This window comes from Perognathus longimembris, chromosome 2, assembly GCF_023159225.1.
Source record: "Perognathus longimembris pacificus isolate PPM17 chromosome 2, ASM2315922v1, whole genome shotgun sequence".
Classification (NCBI taxonomy): Eukaryota; Metazoa; Chordata; class Mammalia; order Rodentia; family Heteromyidae; genus Perognathus; species Perognathus longimembris.
In genome coordinates, this window is record NC_063162.1 from 39743255 (window position 1) to 39767889 (window position 24635).

The 24635-nt window shown below is 38.4% G+C and overlaps 1 protein-coding gene across 1 annotated transcript in view; it reads left to right on the top strand.

Annotated features, from left to right (window-relative positions):
• Positions 1 to 24635, top strand: part of Arid5b (AT-rich interaction domain 5B) — a 183396-nt gene that overhangs the window by 75219 nt on the left and 83542 nt on the right. The window contains exon 4 of the mRNA XM_048338849.1: positions 14990 to 15220. Coding sequence (XP_048194806.1) covers positions 14990 to 15220 — 231 coding nt within the window. The remainder of the gene's footprint in view (positions 1 to 14989; positions 15221 to 24635) is intronic.

Genomic DNA, 24635 nt, shown 5'->3' on the forward strand with positions numbered 1-24635 from the left:
GCTGCTGGCTACACCTAATTGAAGGTAGCCCATGAGGGATCCCACTAATATAAATTCCAGTGGTCACAGCAAGAGAGAATGAGGTATAGATCTTGGGAAAGACACCTAACAAGGAAAATCCGGACAAAAAGACTAACATTAATTGAAAATCTGTCATGTGCTTCCCTATTATCCTGGAAAACCTGGTTTCTGCCCTTTCAAGAGCTAATAGTCTGGAAAGGAGAGCTCACCAGGAATAAATACATACAGTCAAATGTTAGCAGGATAACTATGTCTTAGAATTTAAGATGATAAAATATCAAGCTTTTGGGAGCAATAGTATCTAGAATAAGAGTAAGCAGAGCCAGATACTAAATATTTTAGACTTGCGGCTCGTAAGGTGTACAACATAGCAGCTACACAGCTATGCCATTAGAGTGCAAAAGCAGCCTTAGATGTGTAAAAAGAATGCACATGGCTGTGTTGCAATAAAACTTTATCTACAAAAACACACCTCAGCTTGGCTTTGCTAGTCTTGCAAATGCAAACCATCTCGTGGAAATATGTACAATATACAAGAACTCATTTCACTGTGAACTGATGGTATGAAGCTACAGAATTGTAACTGGAATTCAGATATTAGTCATCAGCATATTGTGTCTTTATGAGAAAAATTAAGTCGGTTTGGATATTAGAGATTGGGGCAAAGAGAACATTGGCGGTGAAAATGATTTTCAGAGGTTTTCTGGGAAACATGAATCACATTTCTGATGTAAGACAGAAGGTTCATCACCTTATTCAGTGCCATAATATATGGACAGAAGGAAACTAGAGCACCTTTCTAATCATCAGGCACCTTAAAAGAGCACATTAGAAAGTTCTGGAGTTTTTATATGACTGCATTGTCGTGAGATTAAGTTGTAGTTTCAGTTTTCAGTAGGTTTTATGCATGTGTTCTTCCTATGTTAAACTGATTTTCGTCTTGCATACAATACATGAAAAAAATACCCATTCTGACTGACTGCTACTCTCCTGGCATTTTGAGGGGAAAAAAACAGAGCAGATGGTTTGTGGGAATATCACTGGGTAACCTGGTAGCTAGTTACAGCAGGATAGGTGCAGCCAGAGGAGAGAGCTCTGGTCACATTTGATAGTGAGGCTATATTTTTTTAAAATATGTTTTATTATTGTAGAGGTGATATACAGAGGGGTTAGTTACAGTTACGCAAGTCAGTACGAGGGCTATTTATTTTAAAGTTTTATTTTACTTTAACTTGATTTTTGCCCTGTCAAGAATCTCTCCTTAGGGCTGGGGATATAGCCTAGTGGCAAGAGTGCCTGCCTCGGATACACGAGGCCCTAGGTTCGATTCCCCAGCACCACATATACAGAAAAACTGCCAGAAGCGGCGCTGTGGCTCAAGTGGCAGAGTGCTAGCCTTGAGCGGGAAGAAGCCAGGGACAGTGCTCAGGCCCTGAGTCCAAGGCCCAGGACTGGCCAAAAAAAAAAAAAAAAAAAAGAATCTCTCCTTAACAGCAACACATTGCTGTTTTGACCTTTGTTAAACTCTTGAGTATCAAACAACACTTTAATTGGGGGGCGGGGGGTGTCCTTCTGTTCTAGACCCTCTTCCCAGTTAGAATTCGGAATCTCTTTCCTAGACTCCCAAACTTAATGGAAAGTTGAGGGCCCGGCCACATACCAAGGATAGCCCACTTTTTCCAAGCTGCTCTTCCAGCCCAGGTTGTCTAACATAGGGGTCCTTAAATTCCTTCTCTGATGGACTTCCTTAAACTTTGTTGTTAAATATTCAAGCCACATGTTACGTTCACCATTTAAGTCCTTAAAATATAGATGAATTGGAGATGTGAAATGTACATCAAATCTCAAAGACCTAGAATAAAGTTAAAATGTTAACTAGACCATTACTTTCTTTTTGTTGATCACCCATTGAGATAATGTTTTGAGTATTTTGGTCTAGATAAAATAGATTATTAAAATTAATTTCAGCTATTTTATCCATTACATGGGTCAAATTACATATTTGACTACATTATATAATGTAATCAATATACATTACATAATGTAATCAATAACATGCATAATAATAATTACATATTTGATTCACATTATGTTTTTATTCAATAGTGCTACTCTAAAAGACCTTTGCAAAATTATACATTCATTTGCCCAATTTTAAGCAAATTTCTAACGTATTAATCATGAGTTTGAATGTTTTTGGTTAACTGGTTAAAATATTAAACAGGATAGAGAATAAAATAAGGAGGTGATGGAGTGTAATTAGAATAAAGATTAGATATGATTTGATAAGTTTTAAAGTTTTATAAAACATGTACTTGATAAAACATAAATGTTCCAAAACAAATCATGTAAAAATTTTTTTCATCAGCTTATCCAATCTATGTCACAAAAATATCTGGTAGCTCTGCAGAGCACTCTAGCTACATTTTAGGGGATCAGCATCATTAACCTTTATTGCTTTGGCTCTTCTGAGTTCAGAACATGCGAACATAGGCCAAAATAGTACTCTATTTCTACTGCCAAATGCCGAGAGAAACATGTAGAAGAAAGGAAAGCTCAAAAGCCTCTGCCTTAACCTGTAATCCTAGACGCTCTGGAGGCTGAGATCTGAGGATCATGATTGGAAGCCAGCCCAGGCAAGACAGTCTGAGAGATCCTTATCTCCAATTAGCCACCACAAAGCTGGAAGTAGAGCTGTGGTTCTGAGTGGCAGAGCATCAGCCTTGAGTGGTAAAGTTCAGGGTCAGTACCTAGGCTCTGAGTTCAAGCCCCAGTCTGGCACACGAAAGAGAAAACTATGCCTTGAGGTGCCTGATATATTCATAAAGGAAACTTCTCTAAGACCAATATTTTGATTTTATTTTTTAATTAGACCTAGTAAGACCAAGAATGGATGGTGGGTAAGGATAAATGACTACACTACATATGAACTGATTCTTGAGGACTGAGTGGGATTGGAGTGGATAAGCTCCATCCCTGTCTAGATCCTCCTCAGAGAGTAGGGTATCCTCTGAGTAGGATTCACCAGTTTGAACACTAATTGAAGATGAGTCACTGGAAAAGAAGGAGGCCTTTGCCCTCTCTTCCTTGTTGAGACACTCCAAGAGTCCTATGATAAGATGAAAGGAAGCAATGTGACCATGCAGCTCCCCTGTCACCTTAGGGTATGAGATCCCAGAATGCAGTGCAGTTGTTTGGACACATCTCTGATGTTTGATGGTGAGATTTAAAAATCTCAAGGACCTAAAATGATGAAACAGAATTAAATGACTGGCTATTATCCCATGACCCTTCATCTGAGGTCTGCTAGCCAATGACTGCTGGGTAGATATCTCTTTTGAGATTCCTCTACTGATTCCTTTACTAGGAAGGGCTGTTGGTCCAGAGGCTAGAGTCAATTCTGAAATGACTGCTTTTACTCTTTGATAGAATGGTCAGATATGTATTGCAACACTGTCTGTAGGTGACTATACCAGGAATGAGGGCCCCAGATTCTGTGGCCTCCAGGAGTTTAAATTCTAGTTGCTGATTGTAGACAACTCTTTTGGTCTCCAGAAGCAACAAAGAATACAAACACATAGAAAACATAGCTCTTGTTGGATGTCCTTTCTTTCTGTATGAAACATAAAATAGGTTATTGTAGCCATTTTTTGAGTGTACAATTCAGTGGCATTTACTGCATTCACAATATTGTGTAACTCTCACCGCTATCTATTTACAGAACGTTTTCATCTTTCCAAACAGAACTTTGTACCTGTTAGGCAATAACTCCCCATTTCATCTAACAACTCCTGCCTCTCTCATCACCGCCACCATTCTGCCCAGTGCTTAGCAACCTCTATTCAACTATTTTGTCTCTATGAATTAACTCACAATATTTACCCTGCTCTGTGTGACTTATCACAGTCTACATAGCATTTTCAAGATTCAGCTATATGTTAGTGTATATCAGAATTCCATTCTTTTCAGAGCTAAATAATACTCTATTGTGTGCATAGACTACAGTTTGTTTACATGTTCATCTGTTTATGAACAATTGAGCTGTTCCTGGTTTGGGGCTAATGTGATAATGTTGATAATGCCACTAGTGACCCTTGCTGTGTAGGTATCTGTCTTTGTTTGCAAATCCTTTAGCTATATGCCTAGGAGAAGAGTGGAATTCCTGACTTGTGTAGTAATTTAATAATAAATCTAGACTCTTTTCATGATGATTACACCAATCACATTCTTACCAATAGTGCAAGAGTCCCAATTTTCCTACATCCTTTGCTGACAGTGCTTGTGTTTGTGGTTTTGGGTTTTGTTTTTAATAATTGCCAACTTATTATAGGTGGACTAGTTTTTTATTGTAGTTTTGTTTTTGTTTTTGTTTTTTTGGCCAGTCCTGGGCCTTGGACTCAGGGCCTGAGCACTGTCCCTGGCTTCTTCCCACTCAAGGCTAGCACTCTGCCACCTGAGCCACAGCGCCCCTTCTGGCCGTTTTCCATATATGTGGTGCTGGGGAATCGAACTGAGAGCTTCATGTGTAGGAGGCAAGCACTCTTGCCACTAGGCCATATTCCCAGCCCCTTATTGTAGTTTTGATGTTCATTTCCCTAATAAACTAATCATATTGACCTTTCATGTACCGTTGGTATATATTTGTTAGGAAAATACCTAGTTTGGTTCTTAGACACTTTGAAATTGGCTGTTTTTCTTTTTTTTTTGCTGAGTTACCAGATTACTTTGTATATTCTTGATATGAATTCCTCATCAAGTATATAATATTGGGAAATTTTCCAATATTATGTGTCTCTATTTTTATTTTATTTGGTGGTTCTAGCATATGAGTTAGGGTGCAATTACTTTGGAAAAGAGTTTGGCAGTGCCTCAGAAGTGTGCATATAGGTGGGTGTGGTGTTTCACAACTGTAATCCTAGCTACTCTAAAAGCAGAGAATCATTATATCTATGCAAGAAGCATAAATAGGAGGACTGTTGTGCTGGCTCATCTGGGCATAAATGCAAGACATTATTTGAAAAGTAACAAAATTATAAAGGGCCAAGGTACGTGGTAAAAGTGGTAGAACACTCAAAGACCATGAGTGCAAACCATATTATTGCTAAATGCATGCATGAATGAAAGAATTAATGAATGAATGAAAAGGATAAACATGATTTCAGGAGCTGGGGATATGGCCTAGTGGTAGAGTGTTTGCCTAATACTGTATGATTTCGTTTATAATAAGTGTCCAGAAAGGCAATTCTATAGAGACAGAATGGAAATGTTGACCTGGGAGGCCATTAGGGACCAGATCTTTGGAGGTGATAAAAATATTCTAAGTTCTTTTATGGTAAGGGATACACAGAACCATGAAGGTACTGAATTCTGGCATACTTAATGGATGAATTGTTACCATGGTAACACTCTGAAACAAAACACAATGAGGCTGAACATTTCATTTCATACCTTACTTACCTTTTAAAACTTAATATGACAAAAGCATTTTTGCAAGACCTGAAGTGTTATTGAACATGATTTAATTATTTTAGTGCTGTGCACTTTTAATGCAAATAGAAGGTCATGATAAATGATACATACACACAACACACACATATATGAAATATATGGACATATGTATGCATACATATATGTACAGAAGGCCCTTTAAGGGCTAGGTATTTTTTAAAAATATTAGTCAGCCTATCTTACATGGTGTTTAGTCCTTTATGCACACTCTTGATATGTTGCCAATGATTACCTTTAGCCTAATTAGTGATGAGTATTTGTGAAATAACCAAGTCTATGAAAATCATGACAAACAGAGCTGTGCTATTTTGTTAATGCCTGAGTTTGATTCTCATGTGCAGGGAACCAATATGTGGAAGTTAATCATTCAGCTATTGATCTGTCCAGTTTGAAACTTTAATTAAGTTTATTCATGAGTTGGGGTTCAGGAGAGTATCTGAAATGTCAAGAGTTTACACAGCTGCTACAATAACGGAATTGCTATCCTTGCAATGATAGCAAGACCCAAAGTACAACTTGAACAATAAAAAGCTATGCAGATATTCCTCTGGGAAAAGGTAGCAGAAGTTGTGTTAATTTTTAGATCTGGTTCTGCTCATCATAATTCAATCCCTTCCTCTTACAACATGTTTATCCTGGTAACCACAGGGCCTGGTTGAGTCTTAATGATAGTCGCCCTTCCCACAAACTGAGAAAGTACTGAGAACAATAACTAAGTTCTAGCCCAGCAGAATAGCTTTACCTGGGTCATCAGTACATTAAAAGGAGTTGAACTCTGAGAAAACTTTGGTCATGATTTTGGAGTAGGAAAAACTTGGTAGGTCCTGACTCTCTGTCTTGTTTTGCTTGTTTATTTGTTTGTTTGTTTTTTTGCCAGTCCTGGAACTTGAACTTAAGGCCTGGGCCTAAGCTTTTGTGACCAAAGCAAGCACTCTACCACTTGAGCAACAGCTCTACTTCCAGCTTTTTGGTAGTTAATTGGAGGGAAGTTTATGAGTCTCCCAGTCTTAACTTCCCAGGTTGGCTTTGAACCTCCATTCTCAGCTCTCAGCTTCCTGAGTAGCTAGGATTACAAATGTGACCACTGGTCTCCATCCAGCACTGTGTTTTCCCTCTTAGCATGCTAAGACTGATTTATACTAAAAAAAAAAAAAAAAAAAAAAAGTAGGACTGACTGTTGGCTTTAAAGTTAGCCTGTGTAAAGGGGAGGCAGGCTGAGGTAGATCAGGCCATGGGAATCACACCTCAGCTGTGATCACCACTTTATGAATCAGTCTGATCATGAGGTCTCACCTGTGTTCTTGGTGCGCAGTTCTTGTCTCTGTGACATTTAGGCTTGGCCGAGATTGAGCTAAATGGCAATAAGATGCAGAATTGTGAAGATGGAATCCAAAGTGGCTTCTGGAAATGGCCTTCAGGGAGAACCTTGGAGGTGGAGCTGGCCACCTTCCCACTGGCTTCATTTGTTACTCAGAGTGATAGCAGTGTTTGGTTTTAATTTAGCTTTGTGGTTTTTTTCTTTCTTTCTTTCTATTGAGTAGTGAAGCAACAGCAAGGGCATAAGGTTGATATGAACATGTTAATATAGAATTTGACATTTGTGTATGTAGCTCTTTAAGTGGCTAGCTTTGGGAAACAGGTGCCTAAACCCTTGGTTTTAGATTTGAAATATTATTCCATTTGCAGCCATATATTTTCCCACATTCATCCTCTCTCTCTCCCTCCCTACCCCCCCCTCTCGTTCTCCCATTGAGGTTTTGGTTGAATATCCTGGTAAGATCTGTGTTTCCATTTATCAAAACAAATGGCAAGCTCGGGACCATTTTAAGTAATTTTGTTTGTTTGTTTGTTTTTAGTGAATAAAGCCAATCTCCTCATTCTGCTATGTTAAAAGTACATTATCTTTTTATTGCTAGTGCTGTATGGCTAGGTCTGTTTTCTGTCTTAGCAATCTCAAGGCTGCCCTACTTGCTTACTGTGTAGAGAATTACAAAATCATTAAGGGTGGGGCCAAACCAGCTGACTTACAGTACAGACCATTTCTCAAAATAACCACAACAGTGCAAGACTGATGTGTAATTTACGTCACCATGTGTTTTTATGAAATAGTTTGTGGCATTTTCATTTCTATTCCGGATGGAATCTTGTTCTCTCTCCTTTTTAATCAGACATTTAATTTATTTTTATTATTAATATTTTCCCACTCCATGTCTTGGAGTGCATCCAATTTAACAGCTTTGATGATGGAGGAAACACACACACACACACACACACACACACACACACACACACACACACACACACAAATAACTGCTCTTCCTTCACCCGATTCTCTAGCATCAATTTAACTGAAAATGCCTTTTCTCCTTTGATGTGTACTAACTTTGAGTGCGAAGTTTACTGCCTTTAGAGAGATTTAGAAATAGAGTGGAACACATTACCCATTTGCAACAGAGCTATAACAACGAATTGATAAAGTTGATGTACAACTTTGGAATTTTAAACACTTTTCAACCAATTCAAGCTATTTAGTCATATACTCTGCTGCATTTTTCCTTTCACAAATGTCTTTCTGTATAATGTCCTGTAATTAGAACAGGAAATCATTGAGTAACTGCAAGATGATTAAGAGCACTTAGACTGAAAGGAAAATTACCTTCCGAGAAATTATATTCTTTTTTTTTTTACATGTTACAATGTTGATAATGACAGTAACAGCTGTAGCTACTCTTATCTGTAGAATTTTCATGCTTAGGTTTTGTGAAATTAAAAAAAATCATTTTCAGTAATAATCAGAGATGAATGGACAGAAAATAGGAAATGCCTAATTATGACAAATATTCAGTGTCGCAGCAGAGCAACAATTAAATGGAAACTTCAATGTAATTGTCAATAGCACTACTAGCTGGAAAAGGGCCAGGTAGATAAAGTTGATGCTTTGCCTTTGGTTGGTTGCTAGGAGCTCAACCAAAAGTCTAAAGCTTTGAGGAAGGAATGTCTACTGTAATAAAGTAACAGAAAGAAGCATAAATCATAGTGAGAGCCTCTCCTATTGACATTATTTTACTTAAATTGTTTCAAAACTAGACATCAAGTTTTATAGCAGGAGCAGAATTATATTTGCTTTGGGGGGGAGGGAAATATAAGAGACATTATGTTTCAAACTTAGCCTTCATACATATTTGGAAACTTTTAAGTGAAAATCTTTAAATGTTTGTTTCTATTGGCATTCACATGCATTTGCCCTAATACGATTAAGGGAACTAAAAGGGCGAAATACTTGGCAGATTTTTCAGTTGAGGTAATTAGGTGCAGGAAGAAACACGCATATTTTTTTTCCACCAGGCTTTGTAAAAATCCTGGTGTGTCGGGTTTTTTTTTTTTTATGAGTTTTTTTTCTTTTAAGCTTACTGATGTTAGAAGTAGATTACAGTGGTTTTCAGTAAGCATAATAGTATGAAGTTTCGGAAACAAGCTTCCTTTCCTCCCCTCCAACCCCCAGAATCAAAAAGAAAGTTTCATTTCTAAATTGTGTAAGAGATAAAAGGAAAATTCTCCTCCAGAATTTATGTTTTCAGTCTTCAATGCATTTGGCCATCATTAACTATTTAAAAAAATAGCATTATGGATATTTGAAAGTCAATGCTCCATTAATTCATTGTGTTTGCTATTTCATGCATCTCTTTTTGTACAAAGACAACTTGAGCAATGTGCTATTCAGAGTGAATGCCTGCTCTTACCCTCTCCCCACTCCTTCCCCCAGCCCCAACCCAACTCTGAGGATTAAAGCAATGGTATACAGTTACTGTTTGACAAGCCTGGGTGGAGCCTCACATTATAATTACAGTTTCTCTGTGGAATTCTGTTTTGGACTTGGAAAATATATAAATAAGTGAAAAAATTGACATTGAGGGAGGTTAACAAAACGTGTAATTATGATATAAGCACAGGATTAGAGTCATTTTGGTTGAGCATTACAAGTAGTGTACTTTAGGTATTAACTTTTAATAGGCAAAGTTCTTTTTATTGGAGTTGAAATGAAGCTTAATAATTTGGGGTCTCTTATTCCTATTGAATATTTCATTTTCAAACAATCATGTTCATAGCTTTTTAGGGGGGGTAGAGGGTGGGAGGGGGGAATTGAGGAATGGAATAACATTTTTAATATAGTATCATAATTGTGGTTTAAAATTCCAGTCTTGAGTACTAGCAATTTATTGCTAACCATGTTCTGTTGATAGAAATTGAGTAAAGTATATATAACTTGACCAACTCCAGCTGAGTAGAGTGTGTTAGAATACTCCTAGGGCAGGACTTCAATTTCTTTTCCTGTGTGGGTGTGGTTGAAAGAAAATCTTTGTTCCAGGAACTCTTTGTTTGTCTTTTGCTAAACAAATGTGCAATTTATCCATTCTTTATTCATTCTTAGATTTATCTGCTAGGCCTCTTATGAATTAGAGAGGGGGAAATGTCTGACAGAGCATTTATCTGCAACCCTGGTTTTAGGGTAACTTTGAGAAGGCATATTTGTTTATGAATATGTAATGTATAAGAAAGAGAAGAGTAGCTGGTGAATCTAAATAAGTTGTTTTGGTTTTTTTGAAAAGGTTGTTTGGTTTTAATTTGTGTCTCAGGGTACCATGGCAAAATAAAATAGCCAGTCATTGAACAAGGTAGTATTTTTGTAGCTGTATCAGGAGGAAATCAAGTTAATGGAGAAGCTTGAGAAGTTTATTTATAGGATCATAGATTTTTAGGTTGGGTGGCAGGGTGGGAACTCCCCAAAGTCATAGTTTGATGCTCTGTTATATAAACCTATGGTATTAAAGTGACCACACTTGGTCTTGAAGGGGGGAAAATGTCTCTGTAATAAAATAAATATATCTGGCTCAACTACAATGAAGAGACTCAGCATGTCTTTAATCAGTGGATCTGTGACCCATGACTTGGTTTTTCTAGGCCTTACCTTTCTTCTGGGTTCATCTCATATTCTTTAACTTCTATAACAGTCTCAAAAGTCTCGTGGGCTTTCTCTAGTTTTGCAAATATAAGAGACAGTTCCCTTGGGTCTGCCTAATTATAAGGTTGGAAATTTGCCTCTGTTCAAACAATGATAAATTCTGGTCTAACTGCATGATTCTGGTTCTAAGCAACAACGCTACCATAATTTTTGGTTTTACATCACCAAGCATCGCCACATTAGACAAGAGCCCAATTGACCTTGGAGCCTTTTTGTGTGGTAACTTTGAGGGTTAAGAGTATAAAATTTGCAAAACATATTATTAGTATTGTTTCCTATCATATGAGCAGAAAGTCAATATTTATGGCAAATGCTACAATAATGTTAAGTCTTTACAATAAGAATCAGAATACTCTCAAGTGATAAGGTAACTTAAGTACAGTAGAACAATGCTTGCTTATAACTGGTTGAGTGCCACCAGTCTCATATTTTGTTTGATCAAAAGGCGTTATTGTCAATTTTAATTCTGAAGATTAGTTAAAATTACTACTACTACTATTACTATCAGTACTATATTTTGTTATAGTGAAAAGTTCATCAGATTTAAAGTTAAAAGATTGGGTTATCATCTCACCTTTATCACTTTCTTGCTCTCAAAAATCCTGGACTGTTACTTGGGTATCTCAAACTTCAGTTTTTACCATCTAATAATATAACCTGGAGAATATTAATAAACATTAATGCTAGGAATAGAGTTGATGTGAGGAGCAAAAGATCACCATGTGAAAGATCTTGGTACATTTTAGTGTTTTGGTATAAGTTTCAGAAAGCATATTACAACTCAATCTACTTCCTAATCACAGGAATAGCCCCTCAGTCTTTCATGTGTTTCATTGTGTGGACATTTTTTTCTTTCATTGGCTTTTGTTTTGTTTTTGCATTTGATATGTTGTGTGATGCCTGTAATAATCCTGAAAATATTTATTACATAGGATTAAGTTCCCATATTTTAGTCCTATATTTATTACATAGGATTAAGTTCCCATATTTTAGTCCTATATTTGTTATATAGGACTAAGTTCCCATACTTTAGTCCTATATTATCATATAGAACTATATTCCTATATTTATTTTAGTCCTACATTTTGTTCTGGGTAGAAGACGGGTAGAAGAGAACTAAGAATAAAAAGCACATCTCTGACAACTCTGTGTATCTAACAACTGTATCTAAGAACTGTGTATACAGATCTAAAAACAATATACACATTTATATTTTATAGATATTGTGTATATTATAGTACATAATATATATTAAATATTATGTGTTATATGTGATATAAATATGTATCATATAAATAGATGTTTATGAGTTATACAAAATAAATGCATTTTTAATATTATGTATATCAAAACCCAAACTAAGTTTTTGTAAGCTTAGGGACAAAACTAAACAAAGGCCTAGGATTAGATGAGTATTCAGGAACTAGCTGGGATGCTTATTAAAGGGTAAATTGCTGGGCCCAACCTTAGTGATTCTGAGTCAGGCACCTTGAAGGCACCCAGAATCCGCAGGCATCATATGTGATTCTAATGTAGACAGTCACAGGATGACAAACACATCTGTTCCTTAAGAAGGAACAGATAGAGTTAGAATTCATTTCTATGAGTTGAGAGTAGGGGAATCTTGCTTTTTTTTCTTCCAACAGAAAGAGAGGTTCATGACATGGCTGGTGTTTCAGAAACTGAATAAGAGAAAGGGGAGTAAATGTCGTGAGCTAAAGTGAGGTGAAGAAAGAAAAAAGAAACCAGTCTGAACCCAGAAGATTGCCATAGGACTGACTCCAGATAGGTAGGAAGAGGTTAGAGTCCACAAATTCATTTTAAAAAAATGGTCAGAGACAAACAGAATGAAAGGATAGGAAGGAAGTGAGGCAGGTCCAGGAATCTAGTGGTAGTTTCTGCTATAGCACCAAGCCTGTCTTTTATCTTCATTCAACCTGAAAAGCATCACTTGCTTTACTGTGTTTCAAGAACCCTTGGAGCAACTGGCATCACTTCCCTGCATTAGAGAAAGCCAATGGGACTACCATTAGTAGAATTTTGGAATCATCAGGTCTTTGCTACAGTGTTTAGATGCTGACATGCTAGAAATAGTATGTTCTGGCAGTTCATATTTATACCCTTCTCCTTCATTCATATTGTCTTGCACAAAATAATGCAGGGTATAATACCAATGGCACACTGAAGACTGCCTTAAAGTATCACTGAGATACTGTAGCACTTTGGCAATATTTGGTGAACATTTCCATGAAAACGTTTTGGAGTTTTAATTATAACACGCACAGATTTGAACCCACCATTTAAACTTAGTGTGTTGATCTGCTCTAAGATTCTCATATGGATAAGTCTTGGAACATATGTCAGCATCTCAAAGCAAGTTTTTATTTGAGGACTTGCCTTCCATGTAAACATACTTTCTTATCATTAAATGTGCCAGCTGAAGTGGCTGCCCACAAACCAGGCAGGAGGCTAAGCAATGGAAGCCATTAAGCGATGTCATCTTACAAGCAGCTAAACATCTCCATTCATGGAGAAGCCTCCAGCCTGAAGAACTAAGTGAACATAATTAGGAATGCATCTGAGTATTGGCCTCCTGTCTGCAAAGGTCACTTAGCCACCTTCCACTGGTGCTGCTTGTGTTCCATCTCTGTTTTGTGCTTACTCATTTGTCTCCCACTGGTTACCAGATGGCCGCGATAATGTCGCTCTCCTTAACAACTGTCTTGTGTGATTCCCTGCAGCATGGGAAAGGCTCAAAATATTGAGTGTTTTTACCCTTGGATAAGCAAGTGACAAGTCTAGGAGTTGCTGATGGTGTGGTTATGGACAGTGATGGCAGAGTGGGGCACAGAACCTAAATTTGGTGGGATGTTGCACAGGTGACAGGTGGCCTAAGGGGACATTTGCCATTTCTCAAACTTAAGATGAAGGAAAGATTTGCTCCTGCCACATCTGGCTTGAATAAATGAGTAGAAACTATAGTGGGGGTATAAATAAGCATTATGGTCATGATAAGAGAAAGACTCGCTGATTGTACCGACACGTCCTCTTGAGTTAAGTTGGTTCTGATGGCAATCTCTCACAAGAATGCTTGAGGATCTCTCTCAGCATGGGCCTCTGAGGTGTGCCAAGTTACCAGATGGATCTGAGGAACATTAATAGATAAGAGGCAGGGGTGTGATGAGGGTACAGTGGTAGATGGATCAATCAAGTTGGGTTAGAGCATGCTGCAATAACCAATAACTCCCATATCCTAGTCATGAAAAAGAACAAAGGTTTATTTTTTATGTATGTGATGCCTCTACTTTTGGTCCACCAAGGGCTCCTCTGTTCCATGTTATTTTTACTCTAGTCCCAACCTGGCAAAGTAGCTGCTATCAGAACATTACAGATGGCCTGAACAAATCATGAGGGAGAATGTGGTTGGGGGCACACTGGCTCTTTAATGCAGCCACTACTGTTAGATTTCATTGGCCCAAACAAATCACAGGGCCTCTGTACTCCCAAGAGAGTAGAAGCATCACTTTTCCCCAGACCCATAAAGATAACAGGAAATATTTGCTGAATAGCACTAATGAACCCCCAAGCAGTTGACATGGTATTGGGAACCACTGATGTCTCTACAAAGACAGATGACCTTTCGGGGGATCCACACACTTAAAATACTCCAAAATCTTAGTCCAATACAAAAGCACTACCAAACTGTGTAAGTGTGTGTGAAGAAACTCCACTATTTCTTCGTTTCCCTGTCATGATGACTTTAATGCTTAAAAAATGTCAGATTCTCTCAAAATAGTTTTTTTTGGGGGGGTGGTGAAGGGTTGTTGTGCTCACTGGAGACACAAGCATTGCTTAATATGTCAGCAGGGTCATCCTACTCTTCTTTTGTCCACAAATGGGTCACACTGGGCTGATAGCTGCGAGGGAGGCTTAGAACCTGAGGCTATACTGGGGAGCAGATCTGTGAAATGGGACAGGGAGCAGGCTGGGTAGATTGGGTTAAAGACAAACTGTGATAAGGGCTTTACTGAAGAAATGATTATTGAGATATGCCATTTCCAAGCCAAGCACTCTAACTACCTCAGGAAGTTGAGATCTGGGTTCAAAGCCAGACTGGGCAGACAAATCTGAGAGACCTTTATTCCAATTAACTAACATCTCCCCCCTCCCTCCCAAAAAGAGCCTTAACAGGATCCATGGCTCATGTAGTAGAGCAGCAATCTTGAGTAAAAGGACTCAGGATGAGGTCCTAAGTTCAAGCTCCAGGACTGGCACAAGAAAGAAAGACAGGCAGACAGACAGGAAGGAAGGAGGGAAGGGAAGGAGGAAGACAGGGAGGGAAAGGAGGAAAGAAGGAAGGAAGGGTAGAAATGTGCTATTTCCATTGACATTGACTTTGTTGGAGGGAAGAAGGTAATGAAAGTTTTCTCATTTTTCTAGGGGAGGACGAGGAAGAAACAAATGTAATAGTTCTCAGCTACCCTCAGTACTGCCGGTATCGCTCTATGCTGAAGCGCATCCAGGACAAGCCATCCTCCATTTTAACGGATCAGTTCGCATTGGCCCTGGGGGGCATCGCAGTGGTCAGCAGGAACCCCCAAATCCTGTACTGTCGGGACACCTTTGATCACCCTACTCTAATAGAAAATGAGAGTATATGCGATGAGTTTGGTAAGTCTTTTTTTCTATGTGAAACTTGTCCATCTGAACAGTTGTTTTTCAGTTCTTGTGAAGAGCAGTGATGGAGAACAGGGCTCATTTTCACAACCTCATGTGGTACCCCCACCCCCCACCCCCATGTGATTTCAGCATAAGGAGCCATTGCCTTCCTGGCAGCCTTCATTTACCATGGGTAAAAGATTATTATTTAGAATTCATTGTCCAATATAGTCTGAAGTCACTTGGCCAACCTTGAAATTAGACAGGAAACATTCATGTTTTTCTTAAATATCTTAGGCTACACAAATGAGGATTTAAAAAAAAATAGCTGCTCATTCTATCTTACAAGGTATTCTAAAAACGCTCAAATTATAATCACTTTGGTACCATAATGCAGGTAGATGGATGGTAGATGAGTGGAGGATGGATGAATACATGATAGAACTTTTTTCATATACATACACACTTACAGCCAAATTTACACAATGCTCACAAAACATGGATGTGAGCACATGTATCTTTATCTGCATCTCTAGCTAGCTGACTTGTCACGTGTCACTCTACACCAAAGGCATGGAGCAGAAAAGACACCACATCTCAGTTTGGGAAACCTTGAGTACAGACAGCTTTTCTCTTACATCTACATTTCTCATCCTTTGTTAGAGAGATTAGATTATACCAGAGGTTCTCCACCATCACAATTCCTACACGTACAGAGGCATACACAGCCCCTAGCCTCATGCTGCCCCTTCTCTGGGATTAGCTGCCATATACATACAATATTGGATCTTTTCAGAATCCGTCATAGACCTGGGTAGAGATAGAGACCCCTAGATACCTAGGTAGAACATCCAGCACAGGTTCTTTCTGACTAGAACGTCTCTGTTTCCCTAGCCAACCCTAGTTTGCAGATTGTTCAAATTTGAGTTTATCTGCTCAGTTGTTATAGATCTCAATGTGGTTCATAGTCTACTGTGGCCTCTCTAATTTCATTCATCATGACCCCAGGAACCCCGTTGGAGGGACTTAAGTAGATATGTAGATATGTTTATAGAGGAGGAGCCAGGATACAAGGGTGAGGTGGGATGATCTAGAAGAGGGAAATCAGGGGGAAAAAAAGATTTCTACTCATCATAGTCCATGGGCCATGGCATTTTTATGTGAATTGTTTTTTCAGATTTTGTTTAACAACTCTGAGTTATCAAATGACTCGGTCTGTGAGAGGGGAATAGTGTATGTACAAGTGTTTACCTTCTTCAAAGTAATGTTTCCTGCTATTTTTTAAATAGTCACATAATCTTTTTATTTAAGACGACAGATCTAACCACTACATTTTAAAATACCTTCTCCTTTTAAGTCACAGCTTAAAAATGTCCCCCTTTTCAATGTTTGAGACTTTTTCTTCTTTATTCCTCACCCCCAAATCCTGTGTCCTGTTTGTTTCTCAAGAGATCTCTCAATTCCTGACAGGAATAAAGCTGAAAGAAGGCTCTCTCTCTCTCTCTTTTAAGTGTATTCAGAGTTAGGATTTCACAATGTAATACAATGAAAAAAAGTTTTAACCTTTTGGCTAATTTAAGAGTTATTAGTCATTGAGTTGCAAAGCTGTTACATCTAGAATTGGTAATAGAAAGAGGTTCCAATTCAACAGTAATCATAATGGCTGTTAAGAGTTACTAAATTAGTTTTAAATGTTTTCAGAAACACAAGCATCTGACTTTTGAATGTTTTCCTGAACTTTCTTCTGGTGTAGTTAATTTTAATACTGTCTTTCTTCTTCAACCTCTTCACATGGAAGCTTTCTTTGGGAATGAAGTTACCTTGAAAACACTTCTAGAGACTAGCTTAATAATTTTAAAGGTTTTATTTTTTTAAATTCAGTTTGTACTTCAAATATTTTGTGCTTCTTGAAGTAGTTCACATAGCAATAAGGACTTATTTCCACTCTGTCTGAGCCCTTCTAACATGTTTTCCCCACCTCCCACTTTTGGTCCAGCATCTAAAGTTCCAGAAAACACCCTTTTCAACCTCCAACTGGTTGTATTTGGAAATGACATGGTTTTAAAGTATTTGTTAAAAAAAAAAAAATGTGGCATTGGGTTTCTCCAACCAACTAACAGTTGGTGGAAGAACATAAATTTAATTAGTGACTAGCATTAAACAAATGTTCCTAATATTAAACACTGCCAGATGACTGAAACACTTCTGTCAGATTACCGAGAGTGCCAGCGGGCCCACAGATGAATTTTCTGCACAGTATATATTCTGTGCTGCGCGTTTCGTGACTTCAGTAATTGGTCAAATGTAATTTAGGTAACAGTATGGCTAGGTTGTAAAAATCAAATTTTATTGGCCATATCACCAGGTGGATGAATGGTAGAACTGATGGCAAACACTTTATAGCATTTAGCAGCTACACCTTTGACACATGAAATTCATAAATTGCCATAAAATACCTCCAAGGTCCTTCTCAAAAGGACAGTGTCTGCTTGCCTAGACATGAATAACGTTTATTTTATTAACTAATATAGTTTTTGCTTTCTTCTGTTAAATGGCATTATAGAGTAGGGCCGAGAGGGGAGTATATAAAAGATAAATAAAAAAATAGTCAGTGATTGGTTTTGATGATTTAAGGTCACATTTGGGAAGAAAGGATTAATGTATCTGACAGGTTAAACCATGTTACTAGAATGTCACTTAAATTGAGTATTTGGTGAGTGCTACAGAAAGCAGGTGGAATAGAAGTAATTTAGCAATTGGTTGGAGTGGCTAGAGATGGAAGTCAGGGTGAGGGGTCATGGAAATTTGCACAGGAAGGCAGAACGCAGACTGATTTCAGTTTGTTTATGTTAAGAGGTAGTGGAGTTTAAACTCGGGATCTTGCACTTGCTAAGCAGATACTCTATGGCTGAGCTGTGCCTCAGCTTTTTTCACACTGGTTATTTTGAGATAGGGTCTCTCTCTCTCCCCTCTCTCTCTCTCTCTCATGCATGCATGCATACCTTCTACCCCATATCTGAACCATGATACCATAGTTTGAATAACAGATACATGCAACCATGCTCAGTTTTTTGGTTGTTTCTTGTTGTTTTTTTTAACTTTTTTTCTAGACTGGTCTTGCCACCATGATCCTTCTGATCTCAACTCACCCATGCCTAGAAATGACAAGGATACCTCATCCCCCCTAGCTATTGCTTGAAAACGAGTCCCGCAAACATTTTGCCCAAACTGGTCTTGATTCTATTCTTTTGGTGTGAGACCTGGACTCAAACTCAGTACTTAATGCCCTTCGCTGATTGGCTAGCGTTCCACCAACCAAGCCGCACACTTCCAACTCCTGGTCTTGACTCTTGATCATCCTGATTTCAGCTTTCCGATTAGCTAGATTGCAGGCATGAACCACTGTGCCCATAGTGTGTGTATGTGTGTGTGTGTGTGTGTGTGTGTGTGTGTACCAGTACTAGGGCTTACACACAGAGCCTCATGCTTATTCAGCCAATTCTACTCCTTAAGCCAGACTGCCAAACCAGCTTTTTGTGTGGTTAAAAATGAAGTCTTTCCTACATTTCTGCCCATGCTACCTTCAGATAGTAATCCCTAGAATCTCAGCCTCCTGAGTAGCTAAGATTGTAAGTGTGAACTACCCCTGCCTGAAGATAGGATGAGAATTTGAGAAATCTGTTGAAAAAGTACAGATTGCTTAAAATTCATGCTTAACGCTCAGCGTTAAAACTGGCTGCCTTCAGCCTATTTCAACTATTGGTCTCTCTTGGGTGTGTTATGCCTTTAGTCAACTTCCCTTAAAGGTTTGTAAGCGGTCTGATATCCTCTCTGCCAGGGAGACATGGATTTGAGTCAGTCAGCCAGGCCCAGGAAGGACCCAGGATTTTGAAAGTGGAACTAACTTTCCCTCTTAGATAGGAATGATTCCACCTTTTCTTCCAGTGACATCTCTATGGCTCACTTGCATTCACAAAATCCATCCCTGGGAGAGATTTTGCTCTGTGGTACAAACTTACTCAGCTACGCAGACAGCTACCTCTATCCCTGCTGTTTTAATGTTGTCCACTGAATAACAAGTTTAATTGAACAATAAAAGTAAGGCTTTTAAACCTACAATGAGTCCCTGTAAATAAATTCCCTGTGGAATTTTATGAAGCTGTTTAATGAAAAGTTTGATTAGAAACTATTAAAGAAAAATAGAATAGATGAAATTTCATCATTTAATCCAACATTACAGTGGTGTCACTTTCATTTTTTATTTACATTGAGATTTTCAGAATAGGGTAAACATATCTTGGTTTTAATTAACTGTCCTCCTTACTTGGGAAAGGTTATTTTAGGCTTGAAGGGTTTTGATAGCACACCATTTGCTTTCTTCACTGTATTTTATTCAAGTACCTTCCTTGCTTACAGCAATGTGCAATGTCTAAAACTATGACATAAGCATAAATCGAATCATATTAATCATAGGTGATTGAAAAGCTTTAGCCACACCATCCTGTCCTCTTTCCTCCACCGTGTTGGTTACACCGCTTCATGAGCGACATGCTGTTTCTTAGCACCCAGAAAATTGACTATTATTGGTCTTCCCATGAAAACCTTATGCAAACTCATTGTATTGAACATGTAATTAGGAAATGAGATTATAATAACAATGAGGGGAAAGTGACATGAATAGAAAATCTTCACAAAAATCTTTCATAACCACATAATTCCTGCCTTCACTGTCCCAACAGAAGCTCCTGATACCGGTCCCATACCTTTGCTTTCACCTCTTTTTTTCTAAGAACTTGTCTTTTATAAAATGCATACTGTCATTCATATGTGTTATTGTTCCTGCTCTAAAGAAAACATATGCAGACAAATATTTTGTCTATTTGTGTTGCTGGAACAATTCAGTGTCCACCCCTTTGTAATGCATGGTGTTTACTTTAATATCTAACAGATAGATTTCACATTTTGGAAGTGTTGACAGCTAAATTCAAACAGAGACCCATGAGGTATGGTAGATAAATGGATAACGTTAAGATATTAGCTCTTATCAGAGAGATGTAAAGCAGCCCAGTCTACATGAATGAAATGAAAGCAGCTCTTACGTGCAGGTGAAATGAAATGGTTTTTAATATGGTTGACTTTGAAAAAACAATCAGTTTGTTTTGGCTTAGCTTTGGCTTTGCAAAGAGGAAACTTAAGAAGTTGAATTCATACAGTATTGGGGGGGTAGTAAAGGCATTTATACTTTTTTGATCGGGGATGGGATGGGTAAGAGATAAACTGTGGTCATTCACATGCAATACAGAGATGACTTAGACTGTCAGCTGGTTTAGCACACAGGGGACCATCATGACTTGTAGTCTTCAGGGAGAAGGATATGGCTGGGTCAGTATCAAGACACATTCTGTTGTGAGGCTGGGTGTTGTAAAGGGTTCACAGTCACATAGGCCTTGTTTAACTCAGGGTTCATAGCTGATTCTCCAGGCCTATCTATGGGCAAGTGGCCAGAGGGACTGTATTATTTACCCTGACTGTGAAACCAACAGGTCAGGCTCAGATTAATTCTCTATTCCTTTGATATAGTATCTATGTGAATATATATACACAGTATTGTCCATTATATTTATATATGGCATATATATCAAGATGATCTATGGATCATCTTAATTACATATTATATATGTGTATATACATATAATCTTGATAAATGAATGTTCTCTACTTCTACTGGAGTCTTAGAAAACTTGTACTCATAGGAAATGATGTTCTTTGGATAATAAAGAAACTTTTTCCCCAAAGGCTTCTGGGACCTTACTGGAAGAGAAAAGTCTATTTTTTCATGGTAGATTTTAAAGAAGCTTTTTTTGACTCTGTAATGAACTTTCTCTTTCCATTTTCCCTGTTGGCTAAAATAATGGCATTATAGACAAAAGGAAGGGGCGGAGAAACAAAAGGAAAGACTAGACAAGAAATTCAAAGAACAAGACCTTGAATTTTTATAAAAGAAAACAGAAGATATATAAATTTATGTTGAATTATGATGGGTGAGTGAGACTCTGCCTTGGCCCTAGTAAACTTCACATTGTGCTGGAAATGAAGGGGGAGGCAGTTATTTTGTTGAGGATCATAGGAATTTGTTAGTGAGTAAACACTTTGTCTTTCTTCTTTGCCAAAGTAGGCTTCCTGGTCACAGCAGACTTCGATGATCAAATGGCTTTGGGCCCTGGCCACATCCAAGCTTTTTACTGGCTGCGTGTGGTGCCTGTCAATCTCCCAAATGATAGCAAAGCACACATTTTTTTTCCTTTAATTGAAAGTGAGTGGGAACAGAGCTGGGCTTTTTGTACACTGCCACATGTGTATAGGAGATCACCTCCAGAGCTTTCCCTGGTTCATCTTAAATGTATTCTACAATATCTAGAGAGCTATCTCAGCCAGTCACTTTTGGTAGCACTTCCTTGTTACAAGTGACACTAAAATCAGGGACAAAGAGAATGTTAAGGTTATGATACAAAATAGTGAGCCCAAACAAAATAAATCTGCAGGTCGAGGTGTATCAGATGTGCTCCATGGTACACGTAATGACTAACATCTGGGCTTGGTTTCCAGGACAGCATGATAAAAAAAGAACTTTGACAGCAAGGGATGGGTGGACAGAGGCCACGGAAGCTTGGAGACCATCTCTCTTGGGGAGGAATGAAAAGAATTTTTATGCTACTACTGTAAATTAATGTATGCAGTCATGATACATGGAATGGATAAGGTTAGGGGACTTTTCTATTTGGGGAACTTGAAAGGAAACTTAAAAATAAGTCTGGACTCCTTTTTCTTTGTAGTGGAGTGGACTCAATGGGTTATGAAACAGTATTTGGACTCACAGGTACAGTAAACTCTTGTTCACCTCAAATAAAGGATTTGTGTGTATATTGGCTAATATTTACCTAGCATCTTATCTGGAAAAGCAAGAAAGTTATATCTTATTACAATAACAAGATCCTCTCTAGGGTGAAACAGATTTATTTTTTTTCTTACCAATTAAACAACACATGTATACACTACAAGAAAGAACTTGGTCATGAAAAAAACACAAGCAAACATACTAGTTGGGGGTAAAAGGTGTTGGACTGAAGTTCAGAATAAGTTTCTGTTGGCTCTAACAATCTTCTTTATGCATGGGAATGTTCTGGTTCCCTTCATTCTATCTGATCAGTGAAACTAGATTGATTTAAACTTCCTTTGACTAGAGATGAGACTGTCTAAGGCTACTTAGAGCTTAGCACAGTGCCTGACACACAGTATATACTCATCCATTTATTTGTTTACTCTTTCATTCATTTAACTGGTATCTTATTACACTTATTTTAGATCAAGTACTCTTCTGGTCTTTATGTACAACTGTAATGAAGACAGAAAATTTTCTGGCTTCTAAAGTACTTTCTGTAGTTTGTGGACAGGGGTGTGTGTGGGGAGGTGACAAAATGTGAGATAAACACAGACCACACCTCAAAGGATTATTGTAATGATTAAGTGAATAACTTATTTAAGAACTCATTGTTAATTGGATCTTCTTCTACCTCTTACATCACCCAACACAACTCTACCCTATGAATCTATAGTTCCTCCTCAAAAACATACAAGAGGCTGGGTATTAGGGCACACACCTATTATCACAGTGCCTCGAGAGGCAAACTTAAAAGAATCACAGTTTGAGGCCTCTCCAAATAAAAGTTAGCAAGATCTTACTCCAAAAACAAGCTGAGTGTGGTGATACATGCCTGTAACCCCAGCTACTCAGGAGGTGGAGGTAGAAAGATCCCAATCCAAAGCTGGCCAGAGTGAAAACATCAGACTCTATATGAAAAACAAACTAAAAATAGGTAGAGGCTTGCTAGAGTAGAGTGCTTGCTTAGCAAACACAAAGCTCTGAGTTTAATCCCCACTATCCTCACTCCCCTCCCCCACAAAACACCCCACACAATCCTTTCAGGCCTATTCTGACCAATGGAGGAAATGGGGAATGCTGTGGTACTAACAGTCCTTCAACATCTGTTCAGTCCAGAAATACTTGTCTGTTTCTCTGCATGGAATGTCTTTCCCCAGGCATCATGGGTCTGGCTCTTTCTGATCAATTGGACCTCACCTGAAATGTCAACTCCTCAGAGAAATCTCTGACATCCCTCTGCCGCAAGTCCAGCTCTACCGCATTACCAGTGTGTTATTATCTTCTCATACCTCAACATTATCTGCAAGAATCTGCTATAATTGTTTATTTACATACTTCTAGTCTGTCTCCATTTTCCCCCGCCCCCTTTACTCTGTCAGCTCTTGATAATGTAGGTAGTGGATCTTGTTTGCACAGTTGGATGTCCAGGGATCAAGGAAGTACTTGGCATATAGTAGATATGTAATAAATGTCAGTTGAATATATAGATGGGTACCTGCACCTTCAGTTTATGATTCTCACCCATGTTCCGGGTAAGGCCATTGAAACACAGGAACCACACAAAGACAGCCAGTGGTCAAACCTAGATCTGAACCTAGCTTGTTTGGCTCAACCTCTGTGGACTTCCACCATCTTCTCATCTTCCTCTAGCTGAGACCCGCCCTGCTCAGAAAGAAAGGTCAGACTTCCTGACATCAGGTCAGCTGGAAACAGATCACTAGCTTTCTAGATAAGGAAATATACAGTAGATTATCTGGGGTTTAAGTGGACAGATAGGCATATGTGGGAATAGTTAGGAAAGGAATGAGGAAGATTACAAATCTGAAAACAATCCAGCTAGAATCAAGAAATCCAGCTGCCCTTCTGCTTCAACTCTATTCTTTGGTCTCTCTTTTCAGCACACCAACCAGAAGGTTCTCTTCCTTGCCCAACGTTATGGCTCCCTTCTTATCCAAGAAGCAAATATGAGGAGAGGGCTCTTTAAGAGCTGGAACTATTTAGGGATTAAGGGGAGGAGGTAGTAAACAGTGTTCCTTCTCATGGACTCTGCAAGACATAGTGTTTGGATGCCGACAGGACTTTCATTATGTACCTCTCTATAATTTTCTGCTTAGAATGCACTGGCTTTCCCAACTTTGGCATCCTTCTTTAATGAAAAAATTATAGGCCTAATTTCAAAAAATGAAATGTATGCAAGCCTTCCTGCTTCTGTCACTTTTTTATTCCTGTAGCACATAAATCATTTTCCTTTTGAAAATTAAATTTTGCTCTCCACAGTTTGGTAATGGGTTTTCAAAGAGGTAGAGTAGTCAAGTTCTTGGCACAAGAGCCAGCTGTACTGCCTGCTCAGGAAATCTTCTCATTGCTGGCTTGGTGTGAGCTGTGACTCCATCATCTTGGCTTTATCCTCCCTTTGGAAATTGCCTAGGAGTTCTCTCCCTAACAGTCTCTTCTCTGAATGGTGGTTTGGGGTTGTCCAGTCGCCAT